Source organism: Phocoena phocoena, chromosome 7 (assembly GCF_963924675.1).
Source record: "Phocoena phocoena chromosome 7, mPhoPho1.1, whole genome shotgun sequence".
Lineage (NCBI taxonomy): Eukaryota > Metazoa > Chordata > Mammalia > Artiodactyla > Phocoenidae > Phocoena > Phocoena phocoena.
Genome location: NC_089225.1, coordinates 108,163,102 through 108,183,542, shown reverse-complemented (window position 1 = coordinate 108,183,542; position 20,441 = coordinate 108,163,102). Strand labels below are relative to the sequence as shown.

Here is a 20,441-nt window from a genome sequence, read left to right as displayed (position 1 = left end):
TATTTCTGTCATACTTTAAGTTTTTCTAGGTTAGCCAGAAAACCCAATACCCTTTAGGGAAAAAAGTATTCTACATTCTAAGCATCAAATTTACAAAAGGATAGCTGCACAAAACTCACCCCCAATTTTGAAACACCCAAGTAACTTTTATTTATGAGCTATTCTCTCAAGAGCTACGGTTAAAATGTTTAAGGTAACTGAACATTTATGTACCCAATCTTAATGTTATTCCTATGAGATCCTTCATACTTGCTAGAGACCATATTACAGGATAAAGAGGTGAATAACACATATCCAATTCAGACACACAGCAGTTCTGACAATAATAGTTATCTTTAGTAGCCACTCATCCATCATGCACACTAGCTATTCACTGATTGTCTAGATCACTGTTACTTTTAAAATTTACCTCCTCTCGAAGTTGCCGTTCTCGTTCCTCTTCTAGTTTTTGGATTTCAGCCAATGATAGCGTTGCCTGGGACTGACATGCTGTCGTATTGGACTGCTGGCCCCATGTTGAAGAAGAGGGAAGCTAACAAAAAAGGAAGGCAAACGAGTTCATGAGGAAATATGTACAGGAAACAAAGGGGCAATAATGCATTAAGTACAGCCAGAACATTCATGTTTCTTTCAACTCCATTTATAACAATTCAAATTTCCTTCTTCAATCCTTTTACATACTACTCTCCCAGCTGGTCTGCTTTTACGTAATTTTTTTGTCACAAGATTATTTTAAAACAACTTAAGTACATCAATACACTTTTATTTGATCTACCATTATGAAACTGCAAATTTGTTACACCTGGCATTGACATATACACCAATATACAACCATAAAGAGAAAGAAGTAAACAAAAGAATCACTAAGTTTTTAATCCAAGGAGGTAATAAAGGACAAGATATGCTACTTTCCAATGAAAGTAGCAAGGGCAAGATTTGTGAAGGGAGAGCTGAGGTGGGCAGCTGGAAAGATACCAGGCACAGTTTTCTATCAGTCTTTCATGAAAGGGAGTTAACCAGGCTGTGCCTTCTAGTAGTGAGCACTAAGCTGGTTTTAATCAATAATTCTATTTTTCCTATGCCTTAAAATGATCAACTAAAATAAAGTGTAAATATATGAGTCCTGAATACTTTAGTGTTCTCAAAAGCTTGATTATTTCTAGGGGAATCCCTTGGCCTTTCTGGGCCAGAAGAAAGATACACTCTAATTTTGAGACATCTTATGGCTCTTAAAAGCAAACAAAAACCGAATCTAACCAGACTTAAAATATGTTTAATAGAAACAATACATGAGCATGGATGGATCAAAACAAACAAAATGCCGAACAGTCCCAAAAAAGAATGGCTCTTCAGTAGGAATCTCTACAACTGGAACTGATGCTATACAAGTAAAAACAGTTTAAACTGTCACTGATGTTACCAGACAGCTCTCCAAATGAGTACCCTCAACACTACCGAACATAATAGATCCTTTAACATTTTTTGCCCAATGATGGGTAGTACTGGCATTTCTCTCAAAATGCACCTGTGCTAGGGTAGGAGAGGGGTACAGGAGGCAGCTAAGAGAGAAAGATGGGGGACTGAGTAGGCAAAGTTGAGCACAAATGAACTGTTTTTCTCCACAGGAAATGACACGTTTTGGAAAGCACTATCAAGATCAAACCTGGCAGCAGATCTCAAACCTGGCGGCATCACCTGGAGGACCCGTAAAAATGTAGATGCCCCGGCCCCACGCTCAAGGAATCAAAAGACCCAAAGGTAAAGCCAACCAATTCGCATATTTTTGTAATTCTGATGCAGTCAGAACCAGCAACCACTGATGCTGTCGAAAATCTCAGTGGCTGTATCACCTCGTGGTACCCAGAAAGCAATCGCCAGTCCTCTTCAGCAGAAACTCAGCCAGCATCAAGGACAGATTCACTGCCTCCTGAAATGGCCTGTTCCTCTTTCAAGAACCTCTGAAATCCTCCTATATTTTGTGCCAAAGTGTACTTCACTGTACTTTTTGCTAATGATTCATGAGTCTGCTCTCTGGAGTAATGCAGAACAAATCGAAGTCTTTTTCACATGACAGACAAACGTCTGCAGATAGCTATCAATTTCCCTTAAGTCTTATTTGTACATAAGAAATAATACCCCATCACTCCATCAACATTGCCTCAGGGCATTTTCCAGTTCAACCAACATCCTGTACTGCCCACTCAGAGAACAGAAGTTTGTTGATCACGCTTTTCATAACAACTCTTTCCCAAGTCAGAAGCAAACAGTTGCGAATTTGGTACATTTTCTGCCCCCTGAATGCCTAATTATACTTTGCTGATTTAAAAAACCTTACTTTTTTTTTTTCCTGCCCTGACATTGCTACCTTACATTTTCAACACTATTTTTGATAACATTTCTTTAAGAAAATCTGCTAAAACTCAGTAAGAACAGAGTCTGCGGTACTTGCACCATGACCCACTCTCTCCCAACTCCTAGCTCAGCCAGACAGAAACACTACTTCAGATGAAGGCAGCAAAGAACACAGGCCTCCCTCTCTCCCCGTTAGCTGACAGTCAGTGGGCTGCCTTCCCGGGAAGTACACAATATCAACAATTCTCATCCTGGCTCCAGCCACCTGTTGCAAAGGCTAAGCTACGGACAAACACAGCTGAGAGGTGAGGTGGCTCCCTTCTTATGCCTAGCCCTGACTTCTGGGATGGAAACTACACAGTGCTACAGAGACTACTAGGGCCCTGACTGCCACTTTGAAAGGCAGAGGTTCCATCCCACCAGGAGAGGCAAGCCAAGAAGACCTGAGGCTACTGCCCCTCCCCCAAGGGCTCAATTCATAAAGCAGGCACCATTGTTCCCAGCTCCAGAGCTGTGACTCTGGGACTTCTGCCTTGAAGCAGAGGTGGGAGGAACAGATTGTAATAGAGAGAGCTGCAGACCTCTTCCCAAAGGAACTGACTTCATTTGCAACAGACTGTGGAGAGTAAGGAGTTTAACCCTAAGGGCACTTTCAAAAACAGTGGATGTTGCAGTGAAAGGCAAGGGGTTAACTGGTAGATTCACTGGAGATACAGGCTAAACTGTACTCTGCTTCTTTGTCTCAGAGAACCAAGCTAGAAGGAGTCTGCCTAGGGTCAGAACAAATCTCAAAGTACCTCTTCAAAAGAGCTTGAGTTTGATTGGTTCAGGCTTTTGGATCATTTTATGCCCAAGGGTTCTTCTGAGAAGAGAGTAATCCAGTTAGCAACTAGTGGAGTTTAACAGCTAAATGTGGAACAAGACAGTCAAGGAGAGCCCAGCCTAAACCACTGTCAGCCCAGGGTGACTGTGAGCATACCCAATGCTGCATCCCCAGAGAAGCCCCAGAAGAGGCTTCACACTATTGGGGAGAGGCGGGGAAGTTCACTAAATTAATCTAGCTAGCCACAAAACAAATAATAATAATGAGCGGGGCTGGAGGGAGGACCAGAACCCAGAATTGCCACACTGCATTAGCAAAAAAGTCTAGTTTCCAACAAAAAATTATGAGACATGTAAAAAAATTATGGGAAAGTATATCTATATACCAGGAAAAAAGCTGGCAACAGAAACTGCCTGTGATAGTGAGTGATCAGATGTCAGATTTAACAAAGACATCAAAGTCTTATAAATATGTTCAGAGAAGGAAACCATGATTAAAGGAGTAAAAGTAGACATGTTAACAATATCACATCAAATAAACAATATCAATAAAGATACAGAGGGTTTCCCTGGTGGCGCAGTGGTTGAGAGTCCGCCTGCCGATACAAGGGACACAGGTTCGTGCCCCGGTCCGGGAAGATCCCACATGCTGCGGAGCGGCTGGGCCCGTGAGCCGTGGCTGCTGAGCCTGCGCGTCCGGAGCCTGTGCTCCGCAATGAGATAGGCCACAACAGTGAGAGACCTGCGTAACGCAAAAAAAAAAAAAAAAAAAATAATAATAATAAAGATACAGAGAGTATTTTTTAAATAATCTATGAGATTAGAAATGAATTACAGGGAAAAAAACGTAAAAAACACAAACACAGAGAGGCTAAACAATACGGTACTAAATAACCAAGAGATCACTGAAGAAATCAAAGAGGAAATCAAAAAATACCTAGAGACAAATTACAACAAAAACACGATGATCCAAAACCTATGGGATGCAGCAAAAGCAGTTCTAAGAGGGAAGCTTACCTCAAGAAACAAGAAAAATCTCAAATAATCTAACCTTACACCTAAAGGAACTAGAGAAAGAAGAGCAAACAAAACCCAAAGTTAGCAGAAGGAAAGAAATCATAAATATCAGAGCAGAAATAAATGAAACAGAAACAAAGAAAACAATAGCAAAGATCAATAAAACTAAAAGCTGGTTCTTTTGAGAAGATAAACAAAATTGATAAACCATTAGCCAAACTCATGAAGAAAAAGAGGGAGAGGACTCAAATCAATAAAATTAGAAATGAAAAAGGAGAAGTTACAACAGACACCACAGAAATACAAAGCATCCTAAAAGACTACTATAAGCAACTCTATGCCAATAAAATGGACAACCTGGAAGAAATGGACAAATTCTTAGAAAGGTATAAGCTTCCCAGACTGAACCAGGAAGAAATAGAAAATATGAACAGACCAATCACAAGTAAGGAAATTGAAACTCTGATTAAAAATCTTCCGACAGGGCTTCTCTGGTGACTCAGTGGTTAAGAATCTGTCTGCCAGTGCAGAGGACACGGGTTCGAGCCCTGGTCTGGGAAGATCCCACATGCCGCGGAGCAACTAAGCCTGTGCACCACAACTACTGAAGCCTGCACGCCTAGAGCCCGTGCTCCACAACAAGAGAAGCCATTGCAATGAGAAGCCCGCACACCGCAAAGGAGAGTAGCCCCGCTTGCCACAAGTAGAGAAAGCCTGGGCGCAGCAATGAAGACCCAACACAGCCAAAAATAAACAAATAAAAATAAATTTATTTAAAAAAAAAATCTTCCAACAAACAAAAGTCCAGGACTGGATGAGTTCACAGGTGAATTCTATCAAACATTTAGAGAAGAGCTAACACCTGTCCTTCTCAAACTCTTCCAAAAAATTGCGGAGGAAGGAACATTCCCAAACTCATTCTATGAGGCCACCCTGATACCAAAGCCAGACAAAGATATTACAAAAAAAGAAAATCACAGACCAATATCACTCATGAATATACATGTAAAAATGCTCAACAAAATACTAGCAAACAGAATCCAACAACACATTAAAAGGATCATACACCATGATCAAGTGGGATTTATCCCAGAGATGCAAGGATTCTTCAATATATGCAAATCAATCAATGTGATACACCATATTAACAAACTGAAGAATAAAAACCCTATGATCATCTCAATAGATGCAGAAAACACTTCTGACAAAATTCAACACCCACTTATGATAAAAACTCTCCGGAAAGTGGGCAGAGAGGGAACCTACCTCAACATAATAAAGGCCATATACAACAAACCCACAGCAAGCATCATTCTCAACGGTGAAAAACTGAAAGCATTTCCTCTAAGATCAGAAACAAGACAAGGATGTCTACTCCCACCACTATTATTCAACATAGTTTTGGAAGTCTTAGCCATGGCAATCAGAGAATAAAAAGAAAAGGAATCCAAATCGGAAAAGAAGAAGTAAAACTGTCACTGTTTGCAGATGACATGATGCTATACACAGAGAATCCTAAAAATGCTACCAGAAAACTACTAGAGCTAATCAATGAATTTGGTAGACTAGCAGGAAACAAAATTAATGCACAGAAATCTGTTGCATTCCTATATACTAATGACGAAAAATCTGAAAGAGAAATTAAGGAAACACTCCCACTTACCATTGCAACAAAAAGAATAAAATACCTAGGAATAAACCTACCTAGGGAGACAAAAGACCTGTATGCAGAAAACTATAAGACACTGATGAAAGAAATTAAAGATGACACAAACAGATGGAGAGATACACCATGTTCTTGGATTGGAAGAATCAATATTGTGAAAATGACTAACTACCCAAAGCAATCTATAGATTCAGTGCAATCCCTATCAAATTACCAATGGCATTTTTTACAGAACTAGAACAAAAAAATCTTAAAATTTGTATGGAGACACAGAAGACCCCAAATAGCCAAAGCAGTCTTGAGGGAAAAAAACGATGCTGGAGGAATCAGACTCCCTGACTTCAGACTATACTACAAGGCTACAGTAATCAAGACAATATGGTACTGTCACAAAAACAGAAATATAGATCAACGGAACAGGATAGAAAGCCCAGAGATAAACCCACACACCTGTGGTGAACTAACCTATGACAAAGGAAGCAAGGATATACAATGGAGAAAAGACAGTCTCTTCAATAAGTGGTGCTGAGAAAACTGGACAGCTACATGTAAAAGAACGAAATTAGAACATTCCCTAACACCATACACAAAAATAAACTCAAAATGGATTAGAGACCTAAATGTAAGACCGGACAGTATAAAACTCTTAGAGGAAAACATAGGAGGAACACTCTTTGACATAAATCACAGCAAGATCTTTTTTGATCCACCTCCGAGAGTAATGGAAATAAAAACAAAAATAAACAAATGGGACCTAATGAAACTTAAAAGCTTTTGCAAAGCAAAGCAAACAAGACAAAAAGACAACCCTCAGAATGGGAGAAAATATTTGCAAACGAATCAACGGACAAAGGATTAATGTCCAAAATATATAAACAGCTCATGCAGCTCAATATTAAAAAAACAAACAGCCCAATCCAAAAATGGGCAGAAGACCTAAATAAACATTTCTCCAAAGACATACAGGTGGCCAAGAAGCACATGAAAAGCTGCTCAACATCACTAATTATTAGAGAAATGCAAATCAAAACTACAATGAGGTATCACCTCACACCGGTTAGAGTGGGCAACCCACTACTGGGCATATACCCAGAGAAAACCATAATTCAAAAAGACACATGCACCCCAACGTTCATTGCAGCACTATTTACAATAGCCAGGTCATGGAAGCAACCTAAATGCCCATCGACAGACGAAAGGATAAAGAAGATGGGGTACATATATTCAATGGAATATTATTCAGCCATAAAAAGGAACGATACTGGGTCACTTGTAGAGATGTGGATGAATCTAGAGACTGTCATACAGAGTGAAGTCAGTCAGAAAGAGAAAAACAGATATTGTATATTAACACACATATGTGGAACCTAGAATGGTACAGATGAACCGATCTGCAGGGTTGAAACTGAGACACAGATGTAGAGAACAAACGTATGGACACCAAGGGGGGGGTACGCAGCGGGAGGGTGCGGTGGTGGTGTGATGAATTGGGAGATTGGGATTGACATATATACACTAATATGTATAAAATGGATAACTAGGGCTTCCCTGGTGGCACAGCGGTTGAGAGTCCGCCTGCTGATGCAGGGGACACGAGTTCGTGACCCGGTCCAGGAGGATCCCACATGACGCAGAGCGGCTGGGCCCGTGAGCCATGGCCGCTGAGCCCACGCTCCGCAACGGGAGAGGCCACAACAGTGAGTCCTGCGTATCGCATAAAAAAAAAAAAAAGAACCAAAAGGAAATTCTGGAGTTCAAAAACGTAATAACTGAAATGAAAAATCACTGCAGGAGCTCAAAAGTATATCTGAACTGGCAAAAAAATTTAGTGAACTTGAAGAGAGAGCAACAGAGATTATGCAATCCAAAGAACAGAGAAAAAAAGAATAAAGAAAAATGGAGAGCCTTAGAGAAATGTGAGATACCACTGAGTGCACCAACATGTGCATAATGCAAGTATCAGAAGAAGAGGAAAGAGGAGCAGAAAAATTGTGACCTAAATCTCAAATTTATAGAAAAAACATTCATCTACATATCCAAGAAGCTGAACAAACTCCAAATAGGATAAACCCAAAGAGATCCACAAATAGACATTATCATGGTAAAAACACTGAAAGCCAAAAACAAGGAGAAAATCTTGAAAGCAGCAATAAGGAGGAAAAACAAATTATCACTTACTAGGGAATCCCAATAAAATCAACATCTGACTTCTCATCAGAAACAATGAAGGCCAGAAGGCAGTGGGATAAGATATTCGAAGTCTTCAAATGAACAAAAACTGTCAACCAAGATTTCTATATTCAGTAAAGCTACTTTTCAAAAATGAAGGAGAAATAAAGACATTCCCAGATAAAATTAGAAAATTTGTTGCCAGCAGACTCACCTTACAAGAAATACTAAAGGAAGTTCTTCACGCTAAAAGCAAGTGACCCTAGAAAATAGTCTGAATCTGCATGAGAAAGCCAAGAGCACCAATAAAATTAATTATATAATTATAAAAACCAGTAGTACATGTACATTTCTTCCTCTTTTAACTGATTTTAAAAGCAAATGTATAAAACAATGTATATATATATTGTTGGACCTATAACATACAAAAATCTAATATGTCAAAAATGGCACAAAGGAGTTAAGTGAAAACAAAGCTGTAGTAAGCTAATGACTCCATATGATAACTTGAATCCACAGGTACCAATTAAGAGAAGCAGAAACGATAAATAAGGTTATATAACGAAAGCTATACATACATACTTGCTTTCCTTCTCTCAGCGTCTTTAAGAGACAATATAATATAAAGGAATAAATATAACATTTTATCACTGCATTTGTAACATTTACAAGATGTGATACAACAAAAATACTACAAAAAGGAGAAAAAAGGAACAGAGCTTTAAGAGAGTAGCATATCTGTGTCAAACTGGAAAATATAGTGATGAAAATCATTAAGGATATTAAAATGCTACATTAGAAAATAATTAACGCAAAAAGAAGCAGTAAAAGAAGAACAGAGAAACAGAAAGGATGTAAAAAACAGAAAGTAAAATGGCAGATATAAATCCAACTATATCAATAATATCATTAAATGTGAATAGGTTAAAGAATCCAATAAAAAGGCAGAGATTATCAGACTGGATAAGAAAATAAGATTGAACTGTACTGTCTAAAAGAGACGTAATTTATATTCAAAGGTATAAACAGATCAAAAGTAAAAGAATAAACAAAGATTTATCAGGCAAACAGCAATCAGAAGAGAGCTGGAATCACTATACCATTATCAGACAAAACATACTTTAAAACAAAAAAAGTGTTAATAGGGATAAGAGGAACATTTTATGATAATAAAAGGGTCAATCCAGCAGGAACATATATAACAATTATAAACATATATGCACCTAACAAGAGAGCACCAAAATACATGAAGCAAGAAATGGCAGAAATAGAAGGAGATATACAATTCAACAGTAATACTTCGAGACTTCAATACTCCACGTTCAGTAAGAGGTAAAACAACCACAATATCAATAAGGAACTAGAAGACTTGAACAACGCTATAAACTGACTACACCTAGTAAACATCTATTGAACACTCCACTCAACAAGAGTAGACTATACGTTCTTCTCAAGTGAACATGAAACATTCTTCAGAATAGACCTAAAGAAGGTAAAACTTTATGCCAGAAATAAAACTTTATTCTAAGACATAAAACTAAACTTCAATAATTCATTTAAAAGAATAGAAATATACAAAGTATGTTCTCTGATCACAATGGAACAAAATTAGAAATGAGTAAGAAATAAATTTTGGAAACTCTCAAATAAGTGAAACTAAAACACTCCTAAATAACCAATGGATCAAAGAAGAAATCAAAACTTATGGGTAGCAGCTAAAGCAATTTATAACTGCAAATGCCTAAGTGAGAAAGAAGAGAGATATCAAATGAATAAAAAACCTTCTACCCTGAGATACTAGAGAAAAAGAGCAAACTAAACTTACAGCAAGCAGAAGGCAAGAAATAATAAAGATGAAAGAAGAAATTAATGAACTAGATAAGCGAAAAATAGAGAAAAATCAATGAAACCAAAAACCAGTTCTCTAAAAATATCAACAAAACCGACTTAACCTGATTGTCCATGAGGAAAAAACCCCAACAGACTCAAATTACTACAATCAGAAATAAAAGAAGCACATCACTACTGATCTTACAGGAACAAAAAGAAATATAAAGGAATACTATGAACAAGTGCTTGCCAATCAATTAGATAACCTAGATGAAAAAGACAGATTTCTATAAAGATATAAACTAATCAAAACTAACTCAAGAAGAAACAGATGATCCAAAGAGACCTATTAGAAGTAAAGACATGGAATTAGTCATCAAAAAACTATCCACAAATAAAAGCCCAAGCACAAATGGTTTCATCACCACTGAATTCTACCAAGCATTTAAAGAATTAACAAACCCTTCCAAAAAATTGGAGGGAACATTTCCTGACTCATTCTTCAAGGCCAGCATTACCCTGACACCAAAACCAAAGAAATCACAAGGGGAAAACAAACACATACTACAGACAAATACCTCTTATGAACATGGACATAAAAATCCTCACCTCCTTCAGCCTAACGAAGGGCATCTACAAAAAACACACAGCTAACATTAGATTTAATGGTGAGAGACTGGATGTGTTTCCCCACATCAACCCAAGATCGGAAATAAGACAAGAACATTCACACTTGCCATTTCTATTAAACACTGTACTGGGGTTCTAGCCAGGGCAATTAGGCAAGAAAAAGAAATAAAAGACTGGGGGAAAAAGTAGTAAAACTACCTCTATTTGCAGATAACATGACCTTGTGTACAGAAAATCCTAATGAATCCACTAAGACACTATTAATTAACCAGTCCAGCAAGATTTCAGAATACAAGCTCAATATACAAAAATCAACTGTACATCTACACACTTGCAAAGAACAATCTGAAAATGAAATTTTGAAAATTCCATTTATAATAGCATCAGAAAGGCAAAATACCTAAGAATAAATTTAACAAAAGAAGTACAAAAGTTATACTCTAAAAACTATAAAACACTGAAAAGAAATTCAAGAAGATCTAAATAAATATAAAAACATCTCATGCTTATGGATTAGAAGACTTAATGTTGTTAAGATGTCAAAACTCCCCAAACTGATCTACAGAGTTAATGCAATCCCTATCAGAATCCCAGTTGGCGTCTTTGTGAAAACTGACAAACTCATTCTAAAATTCATATGGAATTGAAACACAGGAGAGCCAAAACAATATGGAAAAAAAAAGAACAAATTTGGAGGACTCACACTGATTTCAAACTTAACTACAAAGCAATAGTAATGTCAAAGCAGTGTGTTACTAGCATAGCGATCATACAGATCACCTGACTAGAATTCAGAGTGCAGAAATGAACCCACATGTCTAATTTTTAAGACGAGCACCACAACCATTCAGTGGACAAAGAACAGTTTTTTCAACAAATGGTGCTAGGACAACCAGATAAATCACATGCAAAAGAATGAAGTCAAACCCTTACCTCACATAATTTACAAAAATTAACTCAAAATGGATCAAAGAGCTAAAACTACAAAGTCTTAGAAAAAAACATGGGAGTCTGTAAAACTATGACCTCAGATTTAGCAATTCTTAGATATGACAACAAAAGCACAAGCAACAACAACAAAAATAGATAATTTGGACTTCATCAAAATTTAAAACTTTTGGGCTTCCCTGGTGGCGCAGTGGTTGAGAGTCCGCCTGCTGATGCAGGGGACACAGGTTTGTGCCCAGGTCCGGGAAGATCCCACATGCCGCAGAGCGGCTGGGCCCGTGAGCCATGGCCACTGAGACTGCGCGTCCGGAGCCCGTGCTCCGCAACGGGAGAGGCCACAACAGTGAGAGGCCCGCGTACGGAAAAAAAAAAAAAAATTAAAAACTTTTGTGCATCAAAGGACACTATATCAAGGAGGTGAAAAAAAAAAAACAAATAATAGAAAATATTTTTAAATCATTTGATACAGAACTTAAATATTGAACACATAAAGAACCCTTAAAAAACTCAGTAAGAAAAAGACAACCCAGTTTAAAAATAGGCAAAGGAGGGCTTCCCTGGTGGCGCAGTGGTTAAGAATCCGCCTGCCAATGCAGCAGGGGACAAGGGTTCAAGCCCTGGTCCGGGAAGTTCCCACATGCCACGGAGCAACTAAGCCCGTGCGCCGCAACTACTGAGCCTGCGCTCTAGAGCCCATGAGCCACAACTATGGAAGCCCGTGTGCCTAGAGCCCGTGCTCCTCACAAGAGAAGCCAATGCAATGAGAAGCCCACGCACTGCAACGAAGAGTAGCCCCCGCTCACCCCAACTACAGAAAGCACGCACGCAGCAAGGAAGACCCAACGCAGCCAAAAATAAATAAATAAATTAATTAAAAAAAATAGGCAAAGGATTTAAATAGACATTTCTTCAAAGAAGATATACAAATGGTCGATAAATACATAAAAACATGCTCAACATCACAAGTCACCAGGGAAATGCAAACCAAAATCACAAGTTATCACTTGACACCTACCAGGATGGCTATAATCAAAAAGTCAGATAATAATGGGTTGATGAGGATGTGGAGAAACTTGAACCCTCATACACTCAACGTAAAATGGTGCAGCCACTTTGGAAAACAGTCTGGCAGTTCCTCAAACCACTAAACACACTGTTATTATATGACCCAGGAATTACACTTCTAAATATATATATATGTATGTGTGTGTGTGGGTGTGTGTGTGTGTATATATCCACATAAAACTTGTACATGAATATCTAAGGCAGCAGTAGTCATAAAAGCCAAAAGGTAGAAACAGCTCAAATGTCCATCAACCGATGAATGAATACACAGAATCTGGCATATCCACATAATGGAATATTATTCAATTATAAAAAAGGGGGAAAAGGACTGATATATGTTACAAGAACCTTAAAACATTATGCTAAATGAAAGAAGCCAGTCACAAAAGACCACATATTATATGATTCCACTGATCTGCAATGTCTAGAAATAGGCAAGACAGAATAAAGCCAGAAAGTAGATTAGGGGTTACTTAGCCCTAAGTTAGGGGAAAATAGGGGCTGGGGTGTGACAGTTAGAGGGTTTGGGGGGTGGTAATGAAAATGTTCTAAAATCTATTGTGTTGATGGTTGCACCTATCTATAAATATGCTAAAAACCACTGAATTGTATACTTTAACTGATTGAATTGCATGGTATGTGAATTGTATCCAAATAAAGCCGTTTTAAAAAGCTTTTTTCTCACGAGAGCCTTCAGCAATTCCTCATAACCATCTTGAGCTCTTTATCTTCAATCAGAATGCTTATCCATAAAGTAGCTCTACAGTCTTCATGGGAGGATAGGAGAGCAAAACCAGACACACAGAAGACACAGAAAAGTTAGAGATCTGGAAGTTGCTCCTGCCTTTGTCTTCTCTCTCACCCTCATATTCTGGTCAGTCACCACATCCTGGGCTGTAGGGCCTCTTCAGAAAGTCTTTTGACAGCCTTTTCGAGGCCCTGGAGCCATAGACTCATGGGTCTAACACAGGGCTGTGCTATCAGCTCTCAGCTGGACCCAAGGCAAGCGACTTAGCTTCTTAACATTTCTCCTCTTTGGTAAAACACAGGTATTAATACCTAAGCTTTATAAGGGTGGTTGTGAAAAAAAAAATGGAAAACTGTCAGTACGTGCCTGACACAAAGCAAGCACTCAGTTATTAGCAGCTTCTCCAACTCCTCCTTTCCAATCTTGCCACCCCTAGGCTTAGATCAAACTTTTCTATTCCTTGCCTAGACAACTCCATCACCCCCTCTCAACTGGTCTACTGACCTCCAGTTTTGTTCAAGTCCATCTCCTATTTAGCTCTCAAAGTGACTTATTCCCTCCTGTAAATCTAGCAGTGTTATTTCCTAGCTGAAAATTCTTTTTACCACTCTAGGTCCTAATTTCTTAATAGAGTATATACAGCCCATGGTGATATGAACCCTGCCCACACTTATCTCATACCTCACTCTCCAGCAACTTCATTCTGCTCTCACAAACACCCTCTATTCCCCAAACTGTCTTTTTTTTTTTTTCTTTAAATTTAATTTTTCCCTCCCTTAATGACTCAGGTTTAGAAGTTATCTTCTTTCAGGAAGCCTTCCCTAACTTCTCAGGTGGACAGTGGTTCTCACATATTAGTGAGCAGCAGAATCCCTGGAGGGCTTATTCAAACAAGATTGCTGGGTCCCAGTCCTAAGAGGTTCTGATTCAGTAGGTCTGGGGTAGGCCCAAGAATGCGCATTCCTAACGAATTCCCAGGTGATCACACCCTGAGAATTACTGCTTCATGCCCCCTCTCTTACTACACCCACCCCCCTGTATTCTAATTTTGTTTATGTCTTTATCCCATGAGCTCCCTGAAGACAGGGGACAGACACTAAGTCTTATGGCTAGCCATACACCCCATGAGAAGTTATGCAGACTCTACCATAAACCTGCTCCTCCCTCTCCAATTACTCAGAGTTCATCAACAGTCCCACTACTTTCCTAGTCATTGGAGGCTTACCATCTAAGAGCCATTCCAACTTCTGCCCTTGTCCCCGAGATCCAGAGAACCACTAAGTCTTGCTGATTGCTATTATGCCAATTCTCATCCTCTGGCCCTACTCATTCTTACCACCACCATCACACTCTCTTTACTGGTCTCCCAGTCTCACTTTCTACTTATTTCAAATAATGCTTTGAATCCTCCTAAAACAACATTTTGCACACAACACCTCAATCCGACTTTCAATAAACCCCCACAGTCAGCTATGTTTCAAGCCCTGTATGATGGTTCCTACTTACACATCCAAATGTTTATGTTTCTTGCCCTCATAAGTCTATGAGCTCTCTGAGGACAGTTGCCTTGTCTCATTTATCTTTGTCTTAGCAGTGCTGAAATGATACAGAGTAGGCACTCCAATGTTTAAATTTATGAACCATACAGACTTACTTGGTTGTGCCTGCATCACTGCTCGTGTCCTACCCTCTTTTATTTATTCTTCCCTTGTTTAAAATGCCTAACACAAAGTACAATGCATCGTATTGTCTCCTTGATCAAAAAACGAAGGTAGCAAGCAATATTTAACATAAAAAATGTACACTGTTTCACTGCTACTGCACTGCCAGCATCTACTTAACTAAAAAAAAAATGCTAACAAGTAGCTCCTATGGATGGTCTGGCGTGGTCTAGCTGGTGTCTAGGCTTTACCTTCATCTGCGCCAGCTGTTGCTGCTGCTGTTGCTGCTGCAACCTCCGGAGAGCCTCTTGCTGCTGCTGCCTCTGGCGCATTAACTCCTTCTGCCGCTGGAGCTCCAGCTCTTTCCTCTTCCGTTCCTCCTCCTCGTGCCGGAGTCTGGCTGCCTCCTCTTCCATTCGCAGCCGGTTCTCCTCTAATCGACGCTGGGCTTCTTCTTCTTCCCGGGCCCATTTCGCAGCCTCCTCTTCCTTCCCAGAAGGAAAAGTAAATGATAATAAAATTTAACTGTGTTTTTAAAAAAAATCTGAATCACTTTTCAAGGCTTCAGTCAGAGGCATGCTCACAGGATAATTATCATGTTTAATTTATTTGCTAATGTCTACATAAAAGGAATGTCACTTTGAACATCTGTGTAAGTACTGATCTCTTAGAGATCACCACAAACTGCGGGCAAGTCTCTTGGAAACTGTTCCAACATTGAGGCAGAGATAGCTTTTCAGGGTGCTGAGTGCAAAGAGCTATCAGGACCTGCAAGAATACGGATTACCAGGCAAGCCTCAGCCAGTTCCAGACCCAAAGCAACTTTACAAAACCACTTAATTCCATGCCAGGTTCTCACCCGTTATGGCTCACAGGCCCCTTGGAAGGTCTCTCTTTGACCCATCCTCTACCCCTCTACTACTTTCTGCAGTGCCTTGGCTCATTTTCCTTCTGCTTCCCTCCCTCAAAACCATTCCATGTGCCCCGTGGAATTTTCTTGGCCTTCCTCCATGCAGTCTGATTACTGCACCTGCAATGCTCTAGAGCTCAGCGGTCCCCAACCTTTTTGGCAGCAGGGACCGTTTTCGGGGAAGATAATTTTTCCAAGGACTGGGGGTGGGGGTGAGGTGGCTTCGGGATGATTCAAGCTCATTGCATTTACTGTGCACTTTATTTCTGTTATTATTATATCCACTCCACCTCAGATCATCAGGCATTAGATCCCGGGGGTTGGGGACCCCTGCCTAGCTTATCCAGACAGCACATTCCCCTCCATTCTCCAGAACTCAGGGCAGACACCAGCCACTCTACGAGTACTTCCCTAGCCTTCAGGAGGTAGACTTCCCCTCTGCCTTCTGATTATGCCCAAGTATACCTTGTCCTCCTCTCTCTGTTTGCTCTTAGCCCATCTGTGGCAGCAACTGTTACTACCTATTCAGCAAAAATTCCTTTCAGGTTGCTTCTTTGCAGACAGACCCTCCTGTCACATCAGAGGTTCAAAATGCCAGATTTTGCTTTTTAAGCTTCCAGTGTAAACAGGGACAGCCATGTGATATGATTTAGGCCAAAGGGATGCTTCCAGAAAAGATATTCTTCCCAGACAAAAGGAAAGAAGCATGAGAGAAGGGCCACTCCCTTTTTGGGTACAGGGTATGGTATGATATCCAAAACTCCCGACCATTAGGCAAAAAATATGAACTCAAAAGTCAATACACCGGGATTTCCCTGGTGGTCCAGTGGTTAAGAATCCACCTTCTGATGCAGGGGACGTGGTTTTGATCCCTGGTCGGGGACCTAAGATCCCATGTGCCGCCGGCAACTAAGCCTGCGAGCTGCAACTACTGAGCCAACGCACCATAACTAGAGAGGAGCCCGCGTGCCGGAACAAAGAGCCCACACACTGCAATGAAGATCCCATGTCCCACAACTAAGACCCATTGCAGCCAAAAAAAAAAAAGGTCAACATACCAAGAAATGGTAGAGCAGAGTGTGCACCATCAGGTGGAAAAGTCAACACACCAGGAGATGATAGAGGAGAAGCATGCAAAGGACCTGGATCCTTAATGATATCACTGAGTCATGGAAATTCATGTTTAACTGCCTTATTTCCAAAGAACACCTTCATATGTGAGGCAATAACGTTATCTAATGTTTAAGCCATTTTTAGGTGAATATTTTGGTTTTTCAGCTGAAAGCATCCAAAATGTGGCATTTATTTCTTGTAAAATTATCACCTACATAGTCTGTGAGCTTCTTAAGTACAGAAACAATTTCTTTAAAAGTTTTGGACTCTACCAGCAAACAATCATAACAACTGGCATATAGTATATTAACAAAATCTATTAACCGTTAAATGAATAAACCAAAGAATCTAACCTGGAACTTATCTATCTACCTCTAAAGAATTTAGATTTCTCAAAGAGTTTCAATCAAGAACTTAAGCAAAAGCAGGTCATCTCCAGCTTCGTGTCAATCCAACCAACAAACAAAAACCTACACCCCTAAGTGTGGACTGCTGTACATGGTGACTTCCTTCCAAAGAGTACAGTAAGGGGGAAAAAGAGTAACTTTACAGTGGAGATACCTGACAAGCACTACTGCAGCCAGGTGATCAATGTCAACATCAATAACCATAAGTCATGTTAGTAATATGTACCCTTGGTATGTGATGAAAATGGTACTTAACTTCTGTGATCTTCTTCTGCAACACCCATAACTCCAGTCTGATTGTGAGAAAAACTTCAAACTCCGATAGAGTGTTACCCTACAATCCACTGACCAGTATTCCTTAAAACTGCCAAAGTCATCAAAAACAAGGGAAGTCTGAGAAACTGTCACAGCCAAGAACAAGCTAAGGAGACATGACAACTAAATGAAATATTCTGGATAAGATCCTGGAACAGAAAAGGGACACTGGGGGAAAGCTGAAGAAACGGTAATAAGCTATGGTCTTCAGTTAATAACAATCCATCAATACTGGTTTGTTGTAACAAGTGTACCATACTAATGTAAAATAATAATAGGGGAAACTGCACTGTCATCCCAATTTTTCTGAAAATCTTCAAATGATCTAAAAAGAAAATCTACTAATAAAAAAAATCTACCTCTGTTCTTAAACATAAAAATGAAAGGCTTTAGGGATTCTGGCTGCCCGTAACAGCAGAATGGCATGGTTACAGCAGAATCAGATAATGGTCATCGCTGCCATCAACTTACGGATTTACTAAGCAGCAAGGAACTGTGCACTCTAAAAGTGTGAACTGGGGAGTACCCTAAGGCAAAAAGTTGTCAACCTCCAGATCTCACGTTTGGTTTTTTAAGAGCAGGCCTTCAATTTTTCTCTGGTGCCCTCGTTTTTTGTTCGTTTTGATTCCTTGACATTTCGTTCAGCTTTTATAATTACATGTGGGATGGTTATCACAAAAGTACTAAGAGTCAGTTAGATCTCTTTTGGTAATTTGCAGCAACCTGAAAAAGTTTTAGACAGGCTCTCTAATATCCTAATACTTTCTTAATCACTAATTCCTAGCTTCAAAGAAGCAATGAGAAGAGCAAACCATCTGATCACCTGCTTGCGTAACAATTCTTCCTGCTTCCGCCTTTCTTCCTCTTCTCTTCTCCTTTCCTCCAGTCTTCTAAGAGCTTCTTCTTGCTGCTGTCTTTCTTCCTCTTCTCGTTGTCGCCGTAATGCAATTTCCTGCTCCCTCTGGCGTCGCAGAGCCTCCTCCTAAATTAAAAAAAAAAGTGTGTGTGCGCACACGTGCGTGCATCTCAATTAATATATTACATCATAATTTGGAAAGAAACAGGCTATGTGCTGCTAAGATCCTGTTAACAGTATATATAAAAAGTTATCTAACCAGGATCTAGGGTAAAAAGTATATATGTGAGCTGGGGAGTAGGTATATTAAGAGTTAAAATAATTTGTATTTAAAATATTAATAGTTAAATAGCACTACGTGCAAAGTCCATCCTGGTTTCTACATTAGCTACATCACTTCCTGATTAACGCTAAAAAGGACGCAGGCTTTGGTTTCTCTGTTGCTACCATCAGTCCCTATTTTTTTAATCAAATGAGAACCTAAGGCATAGAGAAGTCAAACCAACATAGCCACCAAAAATGCCTGGTGAGGTAGAGAAGTTTTCCAGTCAACGTGTCTCAGAACACGTTGCTAGAACTAAAGTCTCACGGATATTAAATATACAGAAAAGGGTCTCACTGTCAAAATAACTTAGGAAGAAATAATTAGCAAAACAGAATTAAACAGATTTCTTTACTGCAATACTTCTTAAAGTCCTTACATTGCTAATGTAGAGGGTGACTCTAAGAAATACTAGTAGGTCTAATCTAATCTCAGCATGGACATGGATGCCTTTTTTCAGAGTTCCTCTTAGGGCAAAAAACAAGAAGGAAATGTGAAGCAAAGGCTAGACACTGGGGCTGTTTCAGAGCAGATTCTTTCAAATGGGATCTTTAAAAATCCCAGTAGAAAAAGGTCCAAGCACATAATAAAGAATTCCCAAAAAAGAAATACAAGCGGCCACAAAACATGAAAAACATTCAGTGTCACTGGTTATAAATACTTCAGGACTTAATTACGTCTGAAATCTAACTGGTTTATAAAACCCCAGGAAATATGTAAAAGCAATCAACTCCAATGAGTTACTAGGACTGAAGAATATCCCTCCAGTGGGTGTTAGTGGGTGACAGACATTTTTCCTAAAGGGAAGTGAGTCTCCTAAAATTCTAATCCCAATCCTGCTAACTCCCTGATGCCTTAGGGGAGCCTTCTCCAGGAGAACTATGACCTGTGAAATGACGGGAGTGACCAAGATATCCCGCAGGCCCTCCTTCAGTGCTAATCGTACAAGCAGAGTTCTCAGACATACCTGTTTCCTTCGGGCAAGCTCTTCTTCCTCGCGCCTTTTCCTTTCTTCCTCCTGCTGTCTCCGAAGAATTTCCTCCTGTTGTCTCCGGAGTTCTTCTTGCCTCTTTCGATCCTCCTCTTCCCGTTTTGCCCTCATTTCTGCCTCTCTTCTCTCCTGCTCTAGCTGTGGTTACACAAGGGTGCTCTTAGAAACTTGAGGCCAAGCACAGAACACTCCAACATCACTGACAAGTACTGGTAGGAGCTGGTCAGTGCAGACACTGGAAGGTGGAGACACTACCATTCACTCAGTTAATGTGTAGTGCCAGTGGCTGATGAAAGCAACTCTGTGAGAGCTCTAAGCTCTGCTATATCATAGCAACCAGAAAGTTTTATGCTCTTCTAAGCTGGATGCACTCACCCCTACTTTTTACATGTCTCTTCGCTCCATACTACTACTGCACATCTCCTGTATGTGGGAGAGTGGCCTGTGTTGAGAGTAACATCAGAATTCTCTTGGGATGGCATTTCTTTGCTCATCCCTACAAAGGATTTTCTGATTGAAGATCTAACAATGTGTCTAACAAGGTTTCAACCACAACGTTGTTGAAAAATTACAGAAGTTCTTTAAAATCTGAAGATCAACCACTTAACAAACTATATCG

At 39.7% G+C, this 20,441-nt stretch overlaps 1 protein-coding gene across 2 annotated transcripts in view; it reads right to left on the bottom strand.

Annotated features, from left to right (window-relative positions):
* GIGYF2 (GRB10 interacting GYF protein 2) overlaps window positions 1-20,441 on the bottom strand; it is a 99,936-nt gene that overhangs the window by 11,037 nt on the left and 68,458 nt on the right. For both annotated transcript variants that reach the window (XM_065881093.1, XM_065881094.1), the window contains exons 18-21: window positions 19,799-19,960; window positions 18,477-18,635; window positions 15,160-15,396; window positions 410-532 (exon numbers count right to left, since the gene is read on the bottom strand). In XM_065881093.1, the coding sequence (XP_065737165.1) occupies window positions 410-532; window positions 15,160-15,396; window positions 18,477-18,635; window positions 19,799-19,960 (681 nt within the window). The remainder of the gene's footprint in view (window positions 1-409; window positions 533-15,159; window positions 15,397-18,476; window positions 18,636-19,798; window positions 19,961-20,441) is intronic.